This window comes from Amphibalanus amphitrite, unplaced genomic scaffold, assembly GCF_019059575.1.
Source record: "Amphibalanus amphitrite isolate SeventyFive unplaced genomic scaffold, NRLGWU_Aamphi_draft 000659F_arrow, whole genome shotgun sequence".
NCBI classification, from domain to species: domain Eukaryota; kingdom Metazoa; phylum Arthropoda; class Thecostraca; order Balanomorpha; family Balanidae; genus Amphibalanus; species Amphibalanus amphitrite.
This window is the reverse complement of record NW_024882153.1, coordinates 96,629-115,432: the sequence shown is the minus strand read 5'-3', so window position 1 is coordinate 115,432 and position 18,804 is coordinate 96,629. Positions and strand designations below refer to the sequence as shown.

Here is an 18,804-nt window from a genome sequence, read left to right as displayed (position 1 = left end):
TTTTGCTAGTAATTTTGGAACCTTTTGCTTTTCGGAATCATTAGACATAAGGTTATCTTTAAAAGAAACATATGCCATAATGCTGTTCACACAAGTGCTTCGTCATTTACTTATAAGAAAACGGCTTCTGAAAGAAATACGACACGAGGCCGCTTCTCGTCTGTATCAAATAATCGCATTTTATTGGTTGAGACACCACGATCCCGCCTCCGATGGTAGCTCGCAGAGCTCCCGCCACGACCTGCCGCTGTGCAGGGAGGCTCAATTGACGTGCAGTGACATCTATACGTGTCGGATCGAGTATGGGTCTGACGGACCGGTCATGGACCGTCCAGGACAGTGGGTACATACCCGCACGGTGCACTGCACTGTGTCCCACAGAGTCAGAGGCGCAGGGGGTGAGGCGTTCCGTTGGTGCAGACTGGGCGGGGACGGGAGAGGACTGGGAGGGGACGGGGTGAGGACTGGGAGGATGGCCAATGGCGGGCCACTTTAGCTTACAGCTCTCCATCCCCACATCCGGTGCCAGTGGTCTGGTCAGCGGTCAGCAGTAAGCGGTCAGCGGTCAGCCACTGCACCGCTGCAGGACGGACGTCAGCGCTGCAGAATATGGACCCAACTAGGCAGCTTGTGGGTGTGTCAGAGTGGCCTGAACGGTCACAGCGTCACCATTTAATTAGCGCGCCACGCCGCAGCGACGGTCGGTGATGAGCCGTTACAGACCAGCCGGTGTGCGAGGGTACCGTCCTCTCCGATGGGACCATGTCGTAAGTCGTGACCTCTCGACACGTCCAGTCAGGTCTCGTCGTCACCAGGTCGCCCGACACCGTCCATGGCCTCGCAGTCACGTCGCCTTCACAAGGACACCCTCGGGAGAGCAGCGATCCTGTGAGAACTCGCGGCGCTGCGCCACTTTCGTCATATCTGGCACCCGCTGCGCCGCGAATGGCACGTCCACTAAAAAACAATGGCACAGCCCAGCCAGCTGCGGCGTGGCTGCCCATGATCAGATCCAGAGCCAGCGGCGGCGTGGCTGCCCATGATCAGATCCAGAGCCAGCGGCAGCGTGGCTGCCCATGATCAGATCTCGCGCCCTGCATGTCGTCGTTGTTATTCTTTTAACGACGGACAAGAAGATTACGAGATTCAGGTAATGCGTGGGAAAATAGTGTTTGTTTTAGACTAACTACACTGACATAGGTAAGTGTCATAGATAAAGGCTGCGACTGAAAAAGGCATAAGTACAGTCTACAGAACACATTTCTATATCTTTTAGATTTTAAAACTTAATATTTTCTAGCGTAAATACAACAATCGTTACAGCGCATATAAAAACGCCTCGGGTCGGCTTTCCAGCGCTTCCCATTATGGTTGACTGATCGCAATATCCGTCCTCAGTCCTCGAATCGCATAATCTCGCCGATTTAATTCCGCGCCGCACACTGGACATGCCGTGAGTGATGCGAGTTGTTTGTTACTTTTTGATCACGACCGGGGCGTGTCGGTCCCATCGGGTCTCCGGGAACCGCGGCGGTGGCCGGCCGTCCAGGGGCGTGTCGCCCTGGACAGATCTGTCTCCGGATAGCACGGCACTCGGCAACACGCCGCCGGTACGTCGCGGGCACGCCACAGCACGCCGCGCGGCTAACGCGGGTACAGCGAGCCATGACACACCGGGCCGGCGACACAGGCCGATTAGCGCTCGGTGTTTGTGCCGCCCCGCCCAGCCGGTCGGCCCCACAGATCTGGTCCAGTCACCGCCCGGCCCAGGTCACGATCGGACACAGGCCCGGCGCGGATCAAATCCCGATCTCAGATCGACGGAGATTATGATAACAGACCCGAACAAAACAATCGCATTAACCACCGATGTATACAGAAAAAAGAATTGCAAAAACATCGATATAGGCTAAAAACCGTGCCGCCAGACATAAAAGCATACAAATTGGCTGAAAAAGTAGATTGATCACTGCGAATTTCCGACGCCAGTTACCGCCAGCAGTGACCTCCGCTCGGTCTGGTTCCCTTACGTCTGTAGCTCGGCCCTTCAGTAGGCGCCTCCCGCGTCAGTGCGCTCTGGAAGGGCCATAAATACTGACAAGCTTGTTCATTAGCTCTGTTGATAAGTGGGCACGCCCAAGGACCCGGTCGGCCGGGGAGAACACACTGGCACATCTGCCGCGCCGCCTGACTCATGGCCACGCCGCTGAATGGTGGGCCAATTTGCGAGTGTGCAGGCCGGCCAGTTCTGCTCAGTGAGTGCATGCAGGCCGGCACCCGCCGCCACCAGGGCGTGGCTCGCCGACCGACCGGGGCTCCGAGCAGTGGTCACCGGGCAACGAGCGAGTCACTGAGCAACGCCAACTGACCAGCCAGCAGCTTGGATACACAGAGATTTGTCAATGTTTGTATGAATATGATAATTCGCGCATTGTTAATCAGCAGGCATGCTGACTTAGCATTCCAAGTCACGTTCAGCTACATATTCCTCGGCGGAAATTTGTCGAAACTCACACATCAATATCCATTATTCATCATCACCCGTTCCATTTCAAGTGATCTGTCGGCTGTTGCCTAGGTCGCCGCTCCACCCAACACCGATTTACCAATTCAGTGACCCACCCAGCCGACGTTGTGTGACCTACCTACTGATAGCGACGTCACCAGCAGAGGCAGAAGTTTTAACTTTTAACACACCACACGATACCACCGACACGAGCTTTTAACACTGCCCAAATCCGGTCCAATCTCTGTGGGCCCCCTAAATACGCACACTAACAAAGAGCTCTACCAGCCACATCGAGCGCCGATTAGTCAACATACAGCTGTATGGAGCCTATCAGACTGCCACGAGTCACCTACCCGCTATCGGAGCGACCCCGGCAAGGGCGGCGGATGAACCGACTGCACGATAACCCCACCCTCCCCGCTGACTTCTATCGGTCCGGATAGCACGGCCGCGCCCGTGATCGGGATTCAGAGCCACGCGTCACTGAATTGGACAAACGCAGTATGAATCCTCCTTCCGCACAGTCACAGCGTGGCATATCAGTGACAGTGGACAAGAACAGAGAATCGAGAGTGAGACACGTCAGGGCAGGTTATTCACTGAGATGATAGGAACGTGAGCTTCTGGCGCTATACTGCACCGCTACTGGGTCCTGGGAATCGTTCGGATGTCGAAATAGTTAGACCAGGCCTGGGGACATTCCTGAAGGGAGAAGCAAGGAGGATTGGTAAGGAGCAGGAGTGGCGATGGGACAACGAGACGATGGAAGGTGTGGACGGTGGGCGGTGGACGGCGGACGGTGGACGGCGGGCGGTGGGCGGTGGGTTGAGGGCGGAGGGCGGTAGAAGAGCACAGGGCGGGCGGGGGAGAGTCACCTTAAAGGGCGGTTCTGGGTATGGATATTGCGTCAGATTTACATCAGGGAAGTTTTGATAGCGAACTGCCCAGGCCACCGCCACGGTTTCCCTATATATGTTACAGGCCGTATGAAAACTCAGTCCGTTTGTAAACGGCCTGGTCCGATTCAGGCCGTTTGCAAACGGCCTGGACAGCCCAGTCAGTATGCAAACGGAGTGAAAAGTCAGGCCGTTTGAATACGGGCTGAAATTCCAGGCTGTATGCAAATCGCCTGAAATTTCAGGCCGTTTGGAAACCGTCTAGGCCGTATGACAACTTTCGGGACACCAGGCCGTTTGCAAACGGTCTAGGCACTTTGAAAACGATCTGGTCTGCATGAAGATAGCTGGACAATGTTGAGTTTGTTGAAGCACGACCGTTTCATGACATTCTGCTCAGGAAGAGATTGGCAGAACTGAGTCTCGGCCCGTATAGCGCCCGGTCGGCCTGGGACTTCAAAGTTCGCCTTCCACCGCAATATGGTCAAGTATATTGCCGCCGCCGGCGTACGCCACCGGCCAGCCGCCGGCGGTCGACCGGGCGCGGTGAGGACTCTAATGTCAACTCTAATGTCCATTGTGAGCTTCTGCGTTTTATACTGTTCCGCAAAATAGGTAATCGGTGAGTCTTGTAGTAATACGCTTCACCAGACCTCACCAGTAGTGGCTTCACCAGGCTCCATCAACTGGATGGCCGTAAAGAGGCGGACCGAGAACTTATGTATATAATTAGTAATATTGTCGGGAACACGGCCGGGCAGAGCATCTGCATAGTAAGACAATGTTCGACATCGACGAGTCATTCGGCAGAATGCGCAAGCATTCATGGATACAACTTGATCACCGGCCAACCTGGATCTATTAGATTATCTTCAGAGGCTGTTGTACTTCGACAGACCGTTTGAAAACTGACTAGGCCGTTTTCAAACCGTCTAGGCCGTTTCAAACTGCCTAGTCCGTTTTCATACGGCCTGATATTTCAGGCGGTTTGCAAACGGCCGGCTATTTCAGGCCGTTTTCAAACGGCCTGACTGGGCCAGGCCGTTTGCAAACGGACTGGGTTTTCATACGGTCTGTAACATATAGACAGATGTCTGAGAAGGAGGAAAGAGACAAATCGCACAAAAGGCATCGGTTCGCCTGTGAAAAAGCTGTACAGCGTCCGAGGCACATTGCAAAATTACGGTAAACTCACGACTGACGCAATTACAGGGTGGCTAATTGCCACATAAGTATACGGGTATCGTAACAAGGCAGCAGAGTTGCTGAGAGAGACGTTCAGTGCCACTAAAGGCCGCCCCACACTGGACCTCGCATGCGTGATGCGGGTAGCGAGTTTGCGGGCATTATACTAATTCATAGAGTGATTAGACCGTTCCCTCATGGTAACTTCATGAATGCAGTGAAGCCGGTACCTACACCTTCAGAAAATTACATATAGTCGCAATACCAGCGCAACGAACCAAAATTCGACTCAAACGAAAAACCAGTAAACCTCGCAGAACTCGCAGACCTCGCAGCGAGGAAAATCGAAAGTTGACTGAAAATCAACTTTTGGAATGCGATGCAAGGTGGCTCACAACCTAAAAACATGCAGACTCGCTTGTTATATGGTAGTGCGGGTCACTCAGCTTAGAATGTATTATTTACTTTTGAAGAAACCCGAAAACCCAAAAACTCGCAACCCGCATGCGAGGTCCAGTGTGGGGTGGCCTTTAAGTGTTAGCACATGCACAGTCCGTTAGACCACTGAAATGTCCTGCCACCCGGCCTCAGGTCATATACATATGTACATGTGCAGACCGTTCTAACTCAATGGCGGACCTTTGCCACTCAATTTCTCGCTCAGAAGTCACACACCACTAGCGTTCGGCCAATTGGCAGTGCAGTGTGTCACAATCAAGCCTACTTCCCACCACTTCTTCGAGACCCTTTCTGCATCGACATATCTAAGGGGCAATTCAGCAAAATTGTATCTTTGTGCAAAGCGTCATGTAAGTACCCATGTACATTTGTGCAAGGAAGGAGGAAATGTCTATATGATTCTACAGTAGGAGCATGGTTTCATTACAGGGACAATGTGTGCATAAGTAGCAGCTAATCCTCCAAATGTTTCCTCATTTCCACGAATTTCTGCCGATCGTTTACCAAAAGATACAACAGATATCCGGTGCAAATCAAGTGACTTTCAGTCACCCTGAGGATTAAGTTTGTTAACCACCGTGTATGCCAATTCTGTAAACAGACTGACTGCCAGCAGCCTGGTATGAGTCCCCCGGCGTTTGTTCGCCCTCCGGGGAGTGGAAGGGGTAAACATTGATCTCGATAGGCTAACATCGCAGCGGTGCATGGCGCAGCAGTGGACCGGGGCGCAGCGACCCCGGCGCCCCGGTATCGCCACGGACAAACATCAATAGTGGGAGTCCTTCACATATCGACCTCAATAGAGGTGTGATTTCAATGGGACAGTGCTGACACGCCACCTCGCAGAATACCATACATGCATGCATCCCTGATCCGGTCTCAGAGACCTGAGTCCTGACCTGACTTGACAAACCGGATACGACCTGGCAGTACTGCCCTGACAGTTCTGATACGACCTCTCATTCTCATGACCTAGCGTCACAGTCTGAAACAAAGCTCACAACCCTGACAGAACCTCTTTCCGCACGCATCCTTGACCGGCACCATGAATCAATACCAGCTACATCGGTCGGCCCGTGTCCCGACCTCCGCTGACCTGTGCCCTAATCTACAGATGACCTGTGTCCCGACCGCCACCGACCCGTCCCCCCCCCTCCCGCCGACCCGTGCCCCGACCCCCACCGACCCGCGCACCGACCCCGGCCCCGCCGACCCGTGCCCCCTCCCCGCCGACCCCCCGGCGTTGCTCACCTCTCGCGTGGCGTCCGAGGCCGACGAGGACTCGCTGCTGCGCCGGCCGCGCTCCCCGCGGCTGCTGTACGCCTCCATACTGAAGTTGGCCGACACAGGCATGGCGCCGGCCGCCCGCGCTGCAGGCCGCCGCCTCACTGACTGACCCTCTCACTGACCCAGCGCCGCGCCTCACTGACCCGACTCACTCAGCGGGGAGCTCGAGAGAGGCCACTGTCCGCCCTGAAAACAGCAGAGACGGGATGGTTAGTCGTCTGTGGGGAGTGACTGTCTCTGTGTGCTCAGAGCGCGCTGGGTAGCTGGAGGTGGCAAGTGGATGGTGGTCCTAAAAGTCTGTAAATGCAGGCCGCATGGTGACAGTACACAGTCACTTACGGAGGGCTTATGTGGGCACTTCGCTGCACAGCGAGGGGCTGCAAACCATTCGAATGAGCCGGTACTTACACGCTCCTCTGCTCGTGCACTCCACAAGAGGCGCACGCACTTCTATCACTCAGTCCTCCAAACACTTTCAGCTCTCCCCAGCGTCCCGCACTCCTCTCAGAGCCCTGACCGGGGCAGCTCCGTCTCGACACTGCGGTGGGCGCCGGACGGTCCGCCGTCAGTCCGTCCACACAGAGTACTGCACCGGCCGACCTCCCCGCGGCGCGGCGGCCGTGCAGATAAGATACAAGTGGCGACACTCGGCGGTACGATAACGGGCCGCGCGGTGCTGATAGACTACCGGCCGGACTGACACCCGCTCATGACAGCTGCGGGGAGGGAGGGGGAGGGTGAGAACCGGACGGTGGGGAGGGCGGCGTGGGCTGCGGCGCGGATCGGACGGCCCGGCTCCGCAGTCCGCGGCGCCGGTGGGCGGTCAACTGAGACCGATAGGCAGCGGCAGCGAGCAGTGCATCGGCAGAGCTGCCGTGGCGGACCGTCCCGAGTCTGCGGCTAGCTAAATTCCCAGCTACGGTCAGCTGAGCTCCCAGCTACAGCCAGCTGAGCTCACAGCCACGGTCAGATCAAGCTGAGCACGACTCTTGAGATAGCTGAAGCCTGGAAGGCGAAATCTCAAGAGCCGCGGTAAGCCAGAGCGAGCTTAGCGTCTGATTCCGGGCCTCGGCTCAAACATCAGTGGCGAAACACCACCGGATGATGCTTCTTCCCACCCTGCGACCATATCGCAACAGGGAAACGCAGCGGCGCCCGCAGTTGCCCAACTCCGCTAGGAACCCCTCCCGCCCGGCCGGTCGGGCCGCGCGCTCAGCGCCATGGCGCGGAAACGCACACCGCCGGACAACAGCGGCCACTCACCGCTCCGAGTAATCCTCCTGTCGCGGCGGGAAGTCACCGCCGCTCGCACCCGTCAGTCCGGTGGCACCACACTGCCCACTGCGCTCGGTCCGCCGAGAGCGACCACACCTGCGGCACCGCGCGCCCAGTACTGGCGCGCCGCGCGGTCCGTGACGCTGCCGACGGCCGGCGCGGCGCCGCGGGGGCAGCCGGGCGGCGGCAGCGGCAGCGCGCGCGGCCTTGGCGCACCGCCGCGCCGCCGGCGCCGCGCGCAAGGCCGCTGCCCGGCGCACACGCGGTGCGGCCCGCGGGACACCCCATCCCATCTCAGGGAGCGGCTCTAACAGTGGGGGCAGGGCGCCGGGGTCTGAGCGGAGCGGGAAGAGACAGCGGAGGGCAGTCTGACCGAGCGGCTCGTAGTGCGGAGACAGCCCGGAATGGACCAGGGATCAGGGTCTACACTGAGGTCCAGTAGACCACAGTCCCATCTCCATCTCCACCATGGGGGGCAGGCTCATTAGTGTCCCAGGAGTCCGGCGCCGTTCGCCACACCGCCGCACGGCCGCGCCGGCAACCGACGGACAAAGGCGTGCGGAGGTGGCGCCGCGCGGGCCAGCGGCCGCCAGAGGGCCGCGTCCCACCTCCGTGCCGTGACGCTCGGCGCGGCCGACCTCAGCGTCACGGAGGCTGCTCTGTACGCACCCGGAACCGCAGCGCGGCTACCGCTACAGCATTGTTCGGGGGGTACGCTCGAGTACCTCTCCCTGCAGCGCCGGCGGCGACTCCTGGCCTTGGTGCGCACCGCCGCCGGCAGGAGCGGGGAGGGGAGGGGAGGGGACGCCTCGCATCGTACCACCACCGCGCCGGCCGCATAACGATTACAGAGGAATGCTGCCGCTGCAGCGTCCGGCCGCCGCTCGTCGGGAGATGACGAGATGGGAGGGCGTGGAGCGGTCACTCGAGCGCTCGAACACTCTGCCGCCCACCGTCTACTGTACGCCGCCCACCGTCTACCGTCCGACACCCACCGCCCATCGCCCATCGCCCGCCGACTACCACCCATCGCCCATCGCCCGCCGACTATCACCCTAAGCCACCATCCACCGCCCGGTGCAGTGGTAACAGTGACGACTCCGCATGGCACGGGTGGATAACCAGCGGCGCGGCCGTGGCTGGGTGTGGCGGCTGAACACACTCGGCATTCCCTCCCCTGGAATCGGTTCGAGGAACGCTATGGGTTAGGTTCTGAAGTGGAACTGCACGATCTCCTCTGGCGGTGGTCGTTAAACAGTGGTCAGACAGCGCTCCGGGGGCCACCAGACAGCACTCCGACTGATAAACTAGATCAGAGAGAACTGACCGGAGTCGAGAATTCCAGGAGGTTCCGCCGCCCCACATATCACGGGTAGCGTGAGGCTGCTTTGTCCGCTACTGTCGGTTATAGTGGCAGGAGCTGACAGTAATGTGAACAGCATGCACGCCATGTAAACAATATTCCCCGTACTCCCGAGCCGAGTGACGTCACAGGTCGTGACCCGCTCAGGTGCATTACGGAGCCTGGGAGCCGGGGGCCGAGCAGTCCGGCCACGCGCGGGGCGATGGGACGGCCGCTCTCACACAGGGAGGCTATTTGCGGAGCGACCTCCCCAGCTGCTCGCAGAGGGCAAAGACAGGGGCGCCAGTCCCCAGCACGTGGCGGCAATACGCTCCGAGTCATGTTCCCAGCACCCGCCATCCACGCAGTTTTCATGACCCAATCTCGGTTGGGAGGAGTGCTGACGAAATCTACCACGACAGGCGTTACGTTATGATCTACAGAGCCACATAGAACCAGAGTTGGAGATAGTTCAGGCTCGCTGTCGGCCGCGCGGTCGGTATCAGTAGCGGCGACTCCCGCGGTGGCGGTGGACTGAGGGCGGTTCCTGCCTACTCGCGGTGCCGAGGCGCGCCCCGTTCCGGCGGAATTCCGCAGCCGTAGGCTGTCGGCGGCTGGACGGCCCGTGACCCGGCCGACCCATGTAACCAGGGTCACGGGGTCATGACCTCGGCCACACCACCGCCTGTTACCCGTCACCTGCACATCAGTCAGTGACGCTGCTGTGGGACGGACCACGCTGCACGAGCGCGTGCCAGGCGCGCCGCCGAGTTACCTCAGCCCCCGCGGGTCGCCGCTACCAAATTATATCACCGCAGCTGGCGCATCTCAGCCGCGTCTCCGACCGCGGCCGCGAGAGCCGCCGACCGCGCGCTGTTGGCCAACGGCCCAGCCGCAGTGCGTTGCGCCACGACGACAGGAAGAGAACGGCACCGCGAGCACGGTCGGCCGTAATAACACCATCAGCGGGCAGCGACATCCATGGCGCCGCGGTGACGAAACACGGCGCAGCGGCGGTGAAATTCGCGCACCGACCGCGAAATCGGCGCAGCTGTCGGCACACACGCCCGTCGGTCCCGAGAACAGCTGAGCGTCTCTGAGCGGACCGGCCGGAAAATCGGCCTGGTATTCGCGCTTTTCCCCAATCCGCGCATTCTCACCTGGGTTAAGAGGCGGGGACGGAGGCTCAGACGAATGCGGACAGAAGCGCTAAAGACGGCACCTATTCTCTCAGGAAGGGACTGTGCGCTGCCGGCAGGGTAACCTTCAGTCCGACGCGGGCTGCCAGGGCCTGTGTCACTGCGGTCATGGAAATCATACCACAGCGCCGCCGCCAGGACGTGGCAGGTAGGCCGACCGTGACCGAAAGGACTGACACGTTTTCAGCAGCTCATGAATGACGAGCGGGGCCGGAAACACGCCACTTCCGACGATAGAGGGCGAGAGGGGTCACAGGTAGAGGGCGAGGGGGGCTCAGACAAGGTCCAGGGGCTCAGGGATTCAGTCAGAATAGCGCGGCATGCAGAGTTATTTCACCGTCACCAGTATTACGTGTCGTAAACAAAAACACACGTCGTGCGCCTGACCAGCCTTTTGGGCGTGAATATTACCCAAGTCCGCCAAAAAACGCCCCTTCAGATGCCTATCCAGACACCTGCAACCGTTTGCCCTTTTGCAAATGCCAAAATGCATGACTTCAGTGACTGCTTGTTTTGATCGGAAGGAGGGTTTCCCAAGATAGCGCCCACACCATGTCCGGTAACTGGCACGAATCCCGATTACAGCACCCAAATACAAATACAAGATTTTTTGACATTCACCTAGGGCATTTCAGTAGAATTGTCCTTAATATGTCATCGAAATACGTTTCAAGCTTGATTGAAATAAATGTGTCCTAGCTTCCAAAAATCTTGTCCCTCATGACTAAAACGACAGTCACCATAACTATCATTTAAGTTAAATTATACGGGCCTGTACCATTTCTACAAACTAAACGCGTTTAGAATGTCTGTCTGTTAAAAACATTTATTGATTAGTACCTACATACATTTTTCAATTGCCACACTCAGCCCGGGTCCGTGAACCCCTGCTGCACCAGCGCAGCGCTATCTACTGATGACAGAAAATCGGACGGATTCCCGCCGCTCCACCCGCTACGGCCGGCTCCCCGATATAGCGACAGACGACTGTTTAGTGACTCGGTGAGCCGCCGACTCGATTCGATGACTCGGCAGCCAGGATCGGGGTCGAGTCGAGTGGACGCGTGGAAAAGGCGCCACGGAATGTGGGTGTCTCGGCGCCGGCGAAAAAGCGTCGTGCTCACGGGATGGAAACGACAGCGAACAATGGGCCCAGATCCGCATAGATACCAAGGTCTTTACGGTCATCGGTGACCCGCAGAAATGCCCCTTATCCAGGCGAGGAATCTACAAATGCACAAATAAAATGCTACAAAATGAAATGTGTGTGTAAGCATTTCGGGGAGAAGGATGCTTGGCATCGCAATTATGAAACATGCTAAGTGTCTCTCGTGAAGCATGTGAAATGCAAGGATGAAAATGCAAAGCAAAGGTCAGAATGGATTTGCCATCGTCTCAAATATGCAATAGCAGCCTGTGACCATTTAGGAGTAGAATGCACTTCACAATGCGTCATTAGTTGGCTGTTAGTCATCGCCTCCCAGCCGAAGTGGCTCACTGATGCAGGTGCAGCAGGGCAGACCTCTGCCGGGGAGAGCGCTGTCCACCCTCAGCGCTGCTCTGCTGAGCCACCGCCCCAGTCCTGCCGCTACAATGGCGGCATTGCCCATTGGCAGGACCTGGGGAAGCGGGGCCCGGTAACATAGTCAGTAGTCACAGCTGAGGAGTAACCAGACTTTTCCCGGAGTCACCTCTGGCGGCCGGTGACCTCATGGTGTCGATCATGGGAGAACGCCGCTGCCGCCGCCTGTAGTAGCAGCGAATCAGTCAGCCACATCAGAAGAACTATTCACGGCTCGTGCAAGCAGAGCTGGAGCCATCGCATGCATGTATCTACACAGCGGTGGGTGGGCCGGCGGCCTCTGCACACCAGCTGCTCCGGCACACCGTCCTTCCTCCAGTTGCAGTGAGGAAGCGTCAGAGACTGTGCCAACAGTCGGAAGGGGAGGGCGGGGCGCCAGGTGGACACAGGCTGTGCCCCACCGCACCACCCACGCCACCCAACCGACCGCGTCGGTGACGACTACCGACGCTCTGCAGGTGCGGGTGCAGTTCAGGCGGTCACACCACGGTGGCAATATTCGATGTTCGCCCGACCTACACGACGGTGGACCGTACCATGTCATCAGCACGAGCGGCGAGCCCTGAGAACGGGACCGAGCACAGTGTATGACAGCAAATTCAGCGGGATGACCACCTCACGCGGGTCCACTTGGCTTCAATAGCAGTCGCACGTCCCACAGGCCTGAGAACTGGCACACTCTCCGGCCCAGGGCGGCCGCCGGACTCGAACAATGGAAGGGCCCGGCGCTGGACGAGCGCTGTTTGTTTTCTCAGGCGGAAGCCAGGACATTATCAGATCGTGTTAGCACAGAGGGACTAACATTTGAAATCTCTGAGTAGCTTGTCAGTTCATCAGCATACAAATTGGACATGACCATAGCAAGCTGAACAACACTGGCGTGGGCGTCGCAGAATGTCTGTTGCAGATAAGTCTACACGAGATCCGTGGCAAGCAGATCAGGTAAATTGCGCAGTAAAGTGACGCAGAATCTTATGAAACTAAATCAAAACCAGCAAAACGTACGAATCGAAGAGAGAAAAGCCTGGCAATGCCATTAAAGCAGACAATAAATTTCGGATAAAATTCGGTTGCCCCAGGTTTCGCCCATGTTTCCTTCAGCTTTCCGAACAGCCCTCCGACAGCCAGCCCATCTCGGCCGGGGCCGGAGTTTGAGTCGCACAGTCCCATCCCATCATCACCCACCGGCCACAGCCCTCCCAGCTAGGTACTACACAGGAGTTGATCCCACCAGCACCCACTGGCCACAGCCCTCCCCTTCCCGTCACTATCAACGGAGCGGAACCAGACGGTCTGGTCCGGTACCACCACCGGACGGAGGTCGGGAAACCCCGACCAACACCATCCTCACAGGAAGGCAGCGAAGACCCGCACAACTGTATCGCACCCTTCCAGGAAGTTAACGAAGACCCGCGCAGTATATCATATACCTATATCAGCTGACAGTGCCGCGACCGACCTGCGCCATCCGAGCCAACACACAGATAAAAAACTCATTACGACGGAAGCGGTACAGTGCGGACGGTCACGTGACCCGGTGCCGCCCCGGAAACGGCTCACCGCCCGGGGCGTAACCGGTCCAGTGGGGGGAGGGGCAGGTGTCGGGGGGGGGGGGCGACATAGCGGACAGCGCCCCTGGTAAAGGGCGAGAGCCGCAGCTGCAGCTGCCACAAACTGACCCATATCACCGATCATTCGTAGTTCTCATTCCAATGCCCATGTATACGGACGAGTCTGACGCAACTGAGCCGGAAGACCAGCCAAGGGGTAGCCACAGACAATACACAGACCAGCAGCGAAGCGCGCACCCATGGTTAAGCATTTGTTCCCGGGCGCTGCTGCTGGCTGGACCGCAGCTCACAGGCCGCGGTCACCGACTCCAGCTGGCCGCTCATCGCCGGCAGCTGGGCCGCTGATCGCCAGCAGCTGCCCGCGATCGTGGCCAGCCTTTTACAGCCTTCGGCCGGCCCTGGCCGTGTCTGCGCCACCGTCCCGTGCCGACAGTCCAGCGCGGCGGCTGACCGAGCTCCCGCAGCGGACTGCGCCGTCCGGCTTCTGTGCATTGGCGCCGGTCGGCCGCGGAGCGCCGGCACGCCGCGAGACTGACACGGCCGGGCATGCATAATACATGGACAGCGCGCGCGTGACGGCCACACCGTTACATGGCACCCATCATCTGGGTGACAAGGCGAGACCCACTGCGGCGCAACCGGCGCAGTGGTGGCAAATGTGGCGCAGTGCCTGGATAACGCTCCACCGCCTCCCGTCAGAGAAGCCCCACGGCGGCGAGAGCCCCACCGCGGCAGGGCGGTACCTCTGGCACACAGCGGCTGGGAGCAGCAGCGGGGTACCTCTGGCACACAGGCTGGGAGCAGCAGCGCAGCAGGGCGGTACCTCTGCCATACAGCGGCTGGGAATAGCAGCGGGGTACCCCTGGCACACAGTGGCTGGGAGCAGCAGCAGGGCGGTACCTCTGGCGCACAGAGGCTGCGAGCAGCAGCGCAGCAGGGCGGTACCTCTGGCACAAAGCGGCTGGCAGCCCTATACCTCAGGCTGGGAGCAGCAGCGCCCGACGGCAGCTGAGGCAAACATGGCCCACCCGGCGACGGTAAACACGCGGCAGACGAGCACACAACGGGGAGCCGGTTAAACAGCGGCTCGTCACAAATAACTCGTGAACGCTCAGGTGGGGACGTCGACAGAAGAACGGTCCTCCGAGAGGCAGCCACGCGCAGCTTCCACAGCTCAGGAGGGCCGTCGCGTATCCAGCTGTGGATTTTAGAGGCGGGAGAACTGGGACCGGCGCCGCGCCGTTAGCTGACCCGCCACCCGTCTGTCCGTCGTCCTGTTTATGTTTCATGTTTACCAGACGTGCCTGCACGTCTGCACGTCTGTCTGCCGGGGGTGGGAGCATGTCGGAGGCATATTCATTCCCCGGTGACGGCCAGTCTGTGACGCTGTCGAGCTTGACGTGACTAATTATGGTAGAGCTGTCGTGATCATTTGTAATTAGTCATTTCGGCAATTAAAAATAATTACCTTCATTACATTACTTAGTTAAACTGAGCCGAACACTATGATATGCATAATGCGACTCACAGAAGAAAGACAAAGGCGGAAATGCTATAAAAAAACAGCTGTATGTCCGTATACAAACTCATTTTCCCCTGAAATACCGGCGTCTCGACCGTGGGCCGTACTGTTCCGTTAGTTTCCGTCCTCTCCGGCGATTCCCGTGGCCGTCCTCAGCCGTCCCCGTGTGTCCACTGTCCGCACTGCGATGGGAACGGGAGCAGCTCAGTGCGTGAGCGGATCCATCGGGCCGTCCCTCCGTCCCTCCGTCCCTCCGCGGCCCGCATCCTGCGACTGGGAGCGGGCCGCCGCCGGGCGCCGACAGCACTAATGACCACCTGTGACCGACCAACCCTCCGGCCGACAGCCCGGCCAGGCCTGCTCTCCATCCCAGCCCGGCCCGGTCCGAACCCGCCTGGCATCAATCCCAGACCACTCCTGTCGCTTGTCAAAGGACACATCTGTATAATTCCTGTAACCAGGCAGCCTGCCCCAGACCCTGGCCGGCGTAACACAGGACACTTTATTGTCTGCTAGATAAACGGAAAACGTCCCAGTGCTGGTAGCCGGTAGCTATTCTTACCGCAGTATCGGCGCCTCGCTCTGTCAGCAATAGGTAACCACCAGCCCGGCACCTGGTAGTTGTGAAGTCAGTAACCGGTAACCACCAGCCCGGTTACCGGTAACCACCGTCTGCGCCGGGCCCGTCACGGCCGTTGATTTTCCAAACAGCCTGTTTGTCAGTCGGTGGTCCTCACCGCTCGGCGCGGCGCCCGGGCCTACCTCCCCAAACATTGGTCCGTTCAAACGGCCATCGCCTTCACATACCCTCAGAGGAACCAACTCAACAACGCAAACGACCGCGCGGAGACTTCAAACGGCCCCGAGAACCCGCAGCGCGCACAGATACACAAACGCACTTCTGAAGAGTGGCAGGTTCAACAGCTCCGAGATTATGTAGTCACAGCTATCGCTACGGCGGATAGCCAAGCGTCCCTGGCAGTGCGTGCTGTGGGCGCGTGCCGTGTGCGTGACGCACCGGCTGGCGGCGCGCCCGGGGACACGTCAGCGCCCTGTGTGTATGCGGAAGCAGAGGCGGCTCATTGAGAGAACGGCCGGCGGCCGCGTGCCGCAGTGGCGGGATGATGAGCCTGCCAGCTAGAGAGGACTGGGCAGCGCGGATGACAGAAAGGTGCACAGCGACCGGGGGCAGATGAGAGAGGTGGAATGTAGATAAAGCAGCAGAGGGCGCCTACGGTTCTAACGTTGAGGAAAAAACAAAAACGCAGAATGATATTTAAAAAAAAAATCAGGTAAGGGCAGATATGATCTAATGACCCATTGCTCAAAGCAGCGCCGGTCAAAGGCCACCGTCCACCATTGTATAGGTGATCGAGACCTTTTGATAGTCCTTGGGGACAAACGGCCTACTAGCTCGGTACGATAACAAGGTCACTAGGTAGCAGCATGGAAAAGGCCTTGGTATACCCACAGGGGAGCTGTGGAATCACAAAACGACGGCACCTAGGTGCACTTAGAAAGGTTACCTAAGGCATGGTTTTAAGTTCTGACGTAGCTAGGCGGGCAGGTGAAAAGCTTAACGACTTTGAGGCCATGACATTTAAAATCCGTTCATGATTTCATTTCACGTAAAACACCACGATGTTTACAAAGAGCTGTTGGTGTTGAGTTGCCGCTTGCATTCAGAGTTTTTAATAGCATTGCAGCAACCATGGGTGGAGCTTTTCCAGGAAAGTTGGTGGGGCAAAAAGTTGTCAAACCTACAATGTCCGATTGTAAACTTCGATAAAATACAACGACGAATCAATTCTTTTCATTACACAGATAATACTTTGCATTACACAGCCATTTCAAAGCTCCTCAATGCGAAAAACATTGGTTGGCTAAGCAGTAAATTCCAGCAAATCGGCTTAAGTTGGTGGGGCAAAACTCGTATTGGTGGGGCAAAATGGCAAGTTGGTGGGGCGGCCGCCCCACCAAGTGAATAGGAAGCTCCGCCCCTGGCAGCAACGTGAAACAGTAGAAACAAAATACTATGACATCAAGACTACTACCTACTGCAGCACGGCAGCAAACGGTCACGGCCATTGCTGCAATGTGGGCAACATGAGCAGAGCACGCCCGGCTACTTACACACGTCGACACGTCAAACTTTGACGTTCATTGACCGCCCATCACACGAGGCCAGATGATTGCCAGTCGAACAGACTGACCGTGCTGAGTTCCAACAAAATGTCATATCCGTAACTTATACTGCACGCTTTTTCCATTTTCATCCGGCATCTTATTCCTTTCAAAGGACGTCGGGTCAGCCCCGATCAATAACAGACCCGAAACCCGTCGTCATTCTTTAATTCTGGTCTAAAAACGTCCCAGTGCCTGGCCGCTGAAGTCTCAGCACTGCGACGGAAGCCCGACCGGAGCGGACGGGGTCGGTCGGGGAGCGTTTGAAGTCTCCCGAGCGCCGGGAAGTTCTGCGCCGTGCCTGGTATCCTGACAAAGGAGCCGAATCGGCTGCCAGCGCCGCACCTGATGGATGGACGCGCAGCCGAAAAACCCGACAGGGCGGCGATAATGAGCGGCATCGGCACGAATCGCCGGGCATAAAGAGCCAGGCAGATTAATCGGCAGCGAATCGTGCTATGTTAATGACATACTCGGAGGTTCAGGCATCTAATTACCTATGAGCGTGCAATGTGTATGCACTTAAATGTGTGTATAACAGTTGATATTACCCATCGAAATCGAAAGAGAGCCTGCACATTTCAGCAAGGGTATGTGTAAAAGTCAGATACATTTTTGGGCATCGAGATCATGGAGCTATTTTTTGGCTTTTTGACTGAGAATTTACCTAGCTGCTACAAATCATCTTCCTTATTGAACAGAAAAAAGACAGAAAACCCACGTAACTGCACGGAGTTTATACGTCTTTACGTTTGAATCAAATATTTGATTAATTACACTTATCAGAAGGATGAAAGGTACGCACACGTGACGCCCAATAAACTTGAACTAATCCCCAGGTAGTTTTTCATTGGAGTTGATGTATCATGTATGAGTAACGAGGCAGTGAATCTTGAACCGTGACAAGTTAAGCCAGTCGTAAAAAGGAACCGGGGCGCTAGAACAGTGATGTGTGAACATCATTCTCAAGTGGTTATGCCGACTGCGTTCGAGACATAAAATCCTGCACAACGACTCACAAGTGTCAGACAGCACAAATAACTACGGCTCTCGTGTGTTTAATTGTCGCATTTTATCGCCGAGACCGGCGGTTGAAATCACCCGATGGAGGTCGGTAAAACGTTGATAATTACCTTCGGGCCGATATAACCAGCATAAGCGTACGGACACTCGGTATTTAGCATTCAGTCGGCGGCCGCACCTTTCAAACAATTTCGTGGCCCGGGTGGTGTCGACCGACAGGACCAGCACGCACGCGGAGCGCGTCCTCCCACACGGCTCGGCCTCATTACAATTCCGGGAGGCGCACATCGCTCAGTGCTCTCCCGTCCGCCACGACACACACTCACCGCTCCCCCGTCACAGTCGGGCCGGCGCGCCAAACCGTGTTTGGAGATGCCTCGAGCTGCGGCAGCCGTCATAGAGAGCTGGCGCAGCTGACGGAGAGCTGGCGCAGCTGTAGGAGAGCTGGCGAAGCTCTGCAGCCACCACCGCGGACATTGACCTCATCTGGTGACCCCGCCCGCGCTGGACCGCCCGGCTGTCAGTTAGCCGTCAGCACCTGTGTTGGTCCAACGACCAGACGGAGTGGACTTTATATAAGTACACTCCGTCTGGACTATAGACCCCTAGCGAATGGCGGTCACCACCGTTCCAGGCTTGGAGGCCGAGATTCGAGAACGGGCCGGAGACTGGTCCCCGAGACGGCCAGACCAGACCTGCCCCGCCCAGGCAGCCCGCCCGCCCTGCCTCCGTGACCGATTTGGCCGGCACTGAGACGGCATTAGAACGAT

At 57.6% G+C, this 18,804-nt stretch overlaps 1 protein-coding gene across 4 annotated transcripts in view; it reads right to left on the bottom strand.

Annotated features, from left to right (window-relative positions):
* LOC122364148 (titin-like) overlaps positions 1-18,804 on the bottom strand; it is an 88,851-nt gene that overhangs the window by 38,801 nt on the left and 31,246 nt on the right. For 2 of the 4 annotated variants that reach the window (XM_043334269.1, XM_043334272.1), the window contains exons 1-2: positions 7,600-7,703; positions 6,301-6,522 (exon numbers count right to left, since the gene is read on the bottom strand). In XM_043334269.1, coding sequence (XP_043190204.1) covers positions 6,301-6,402 — 102 coding nt within the window. In that variant the 5' untranslated portion in view covers positions 6,403-6,522; positions 7,600-7,703. Of the gene's footprint in view, positions 1-6,300; positions 6,523-7,599; positions 7,704-18,804 lie in introns of those variants that run through there. The other 2 variants (XM_043334271.1, XM_043334273.1) reach the window with 1 other exon arrangement.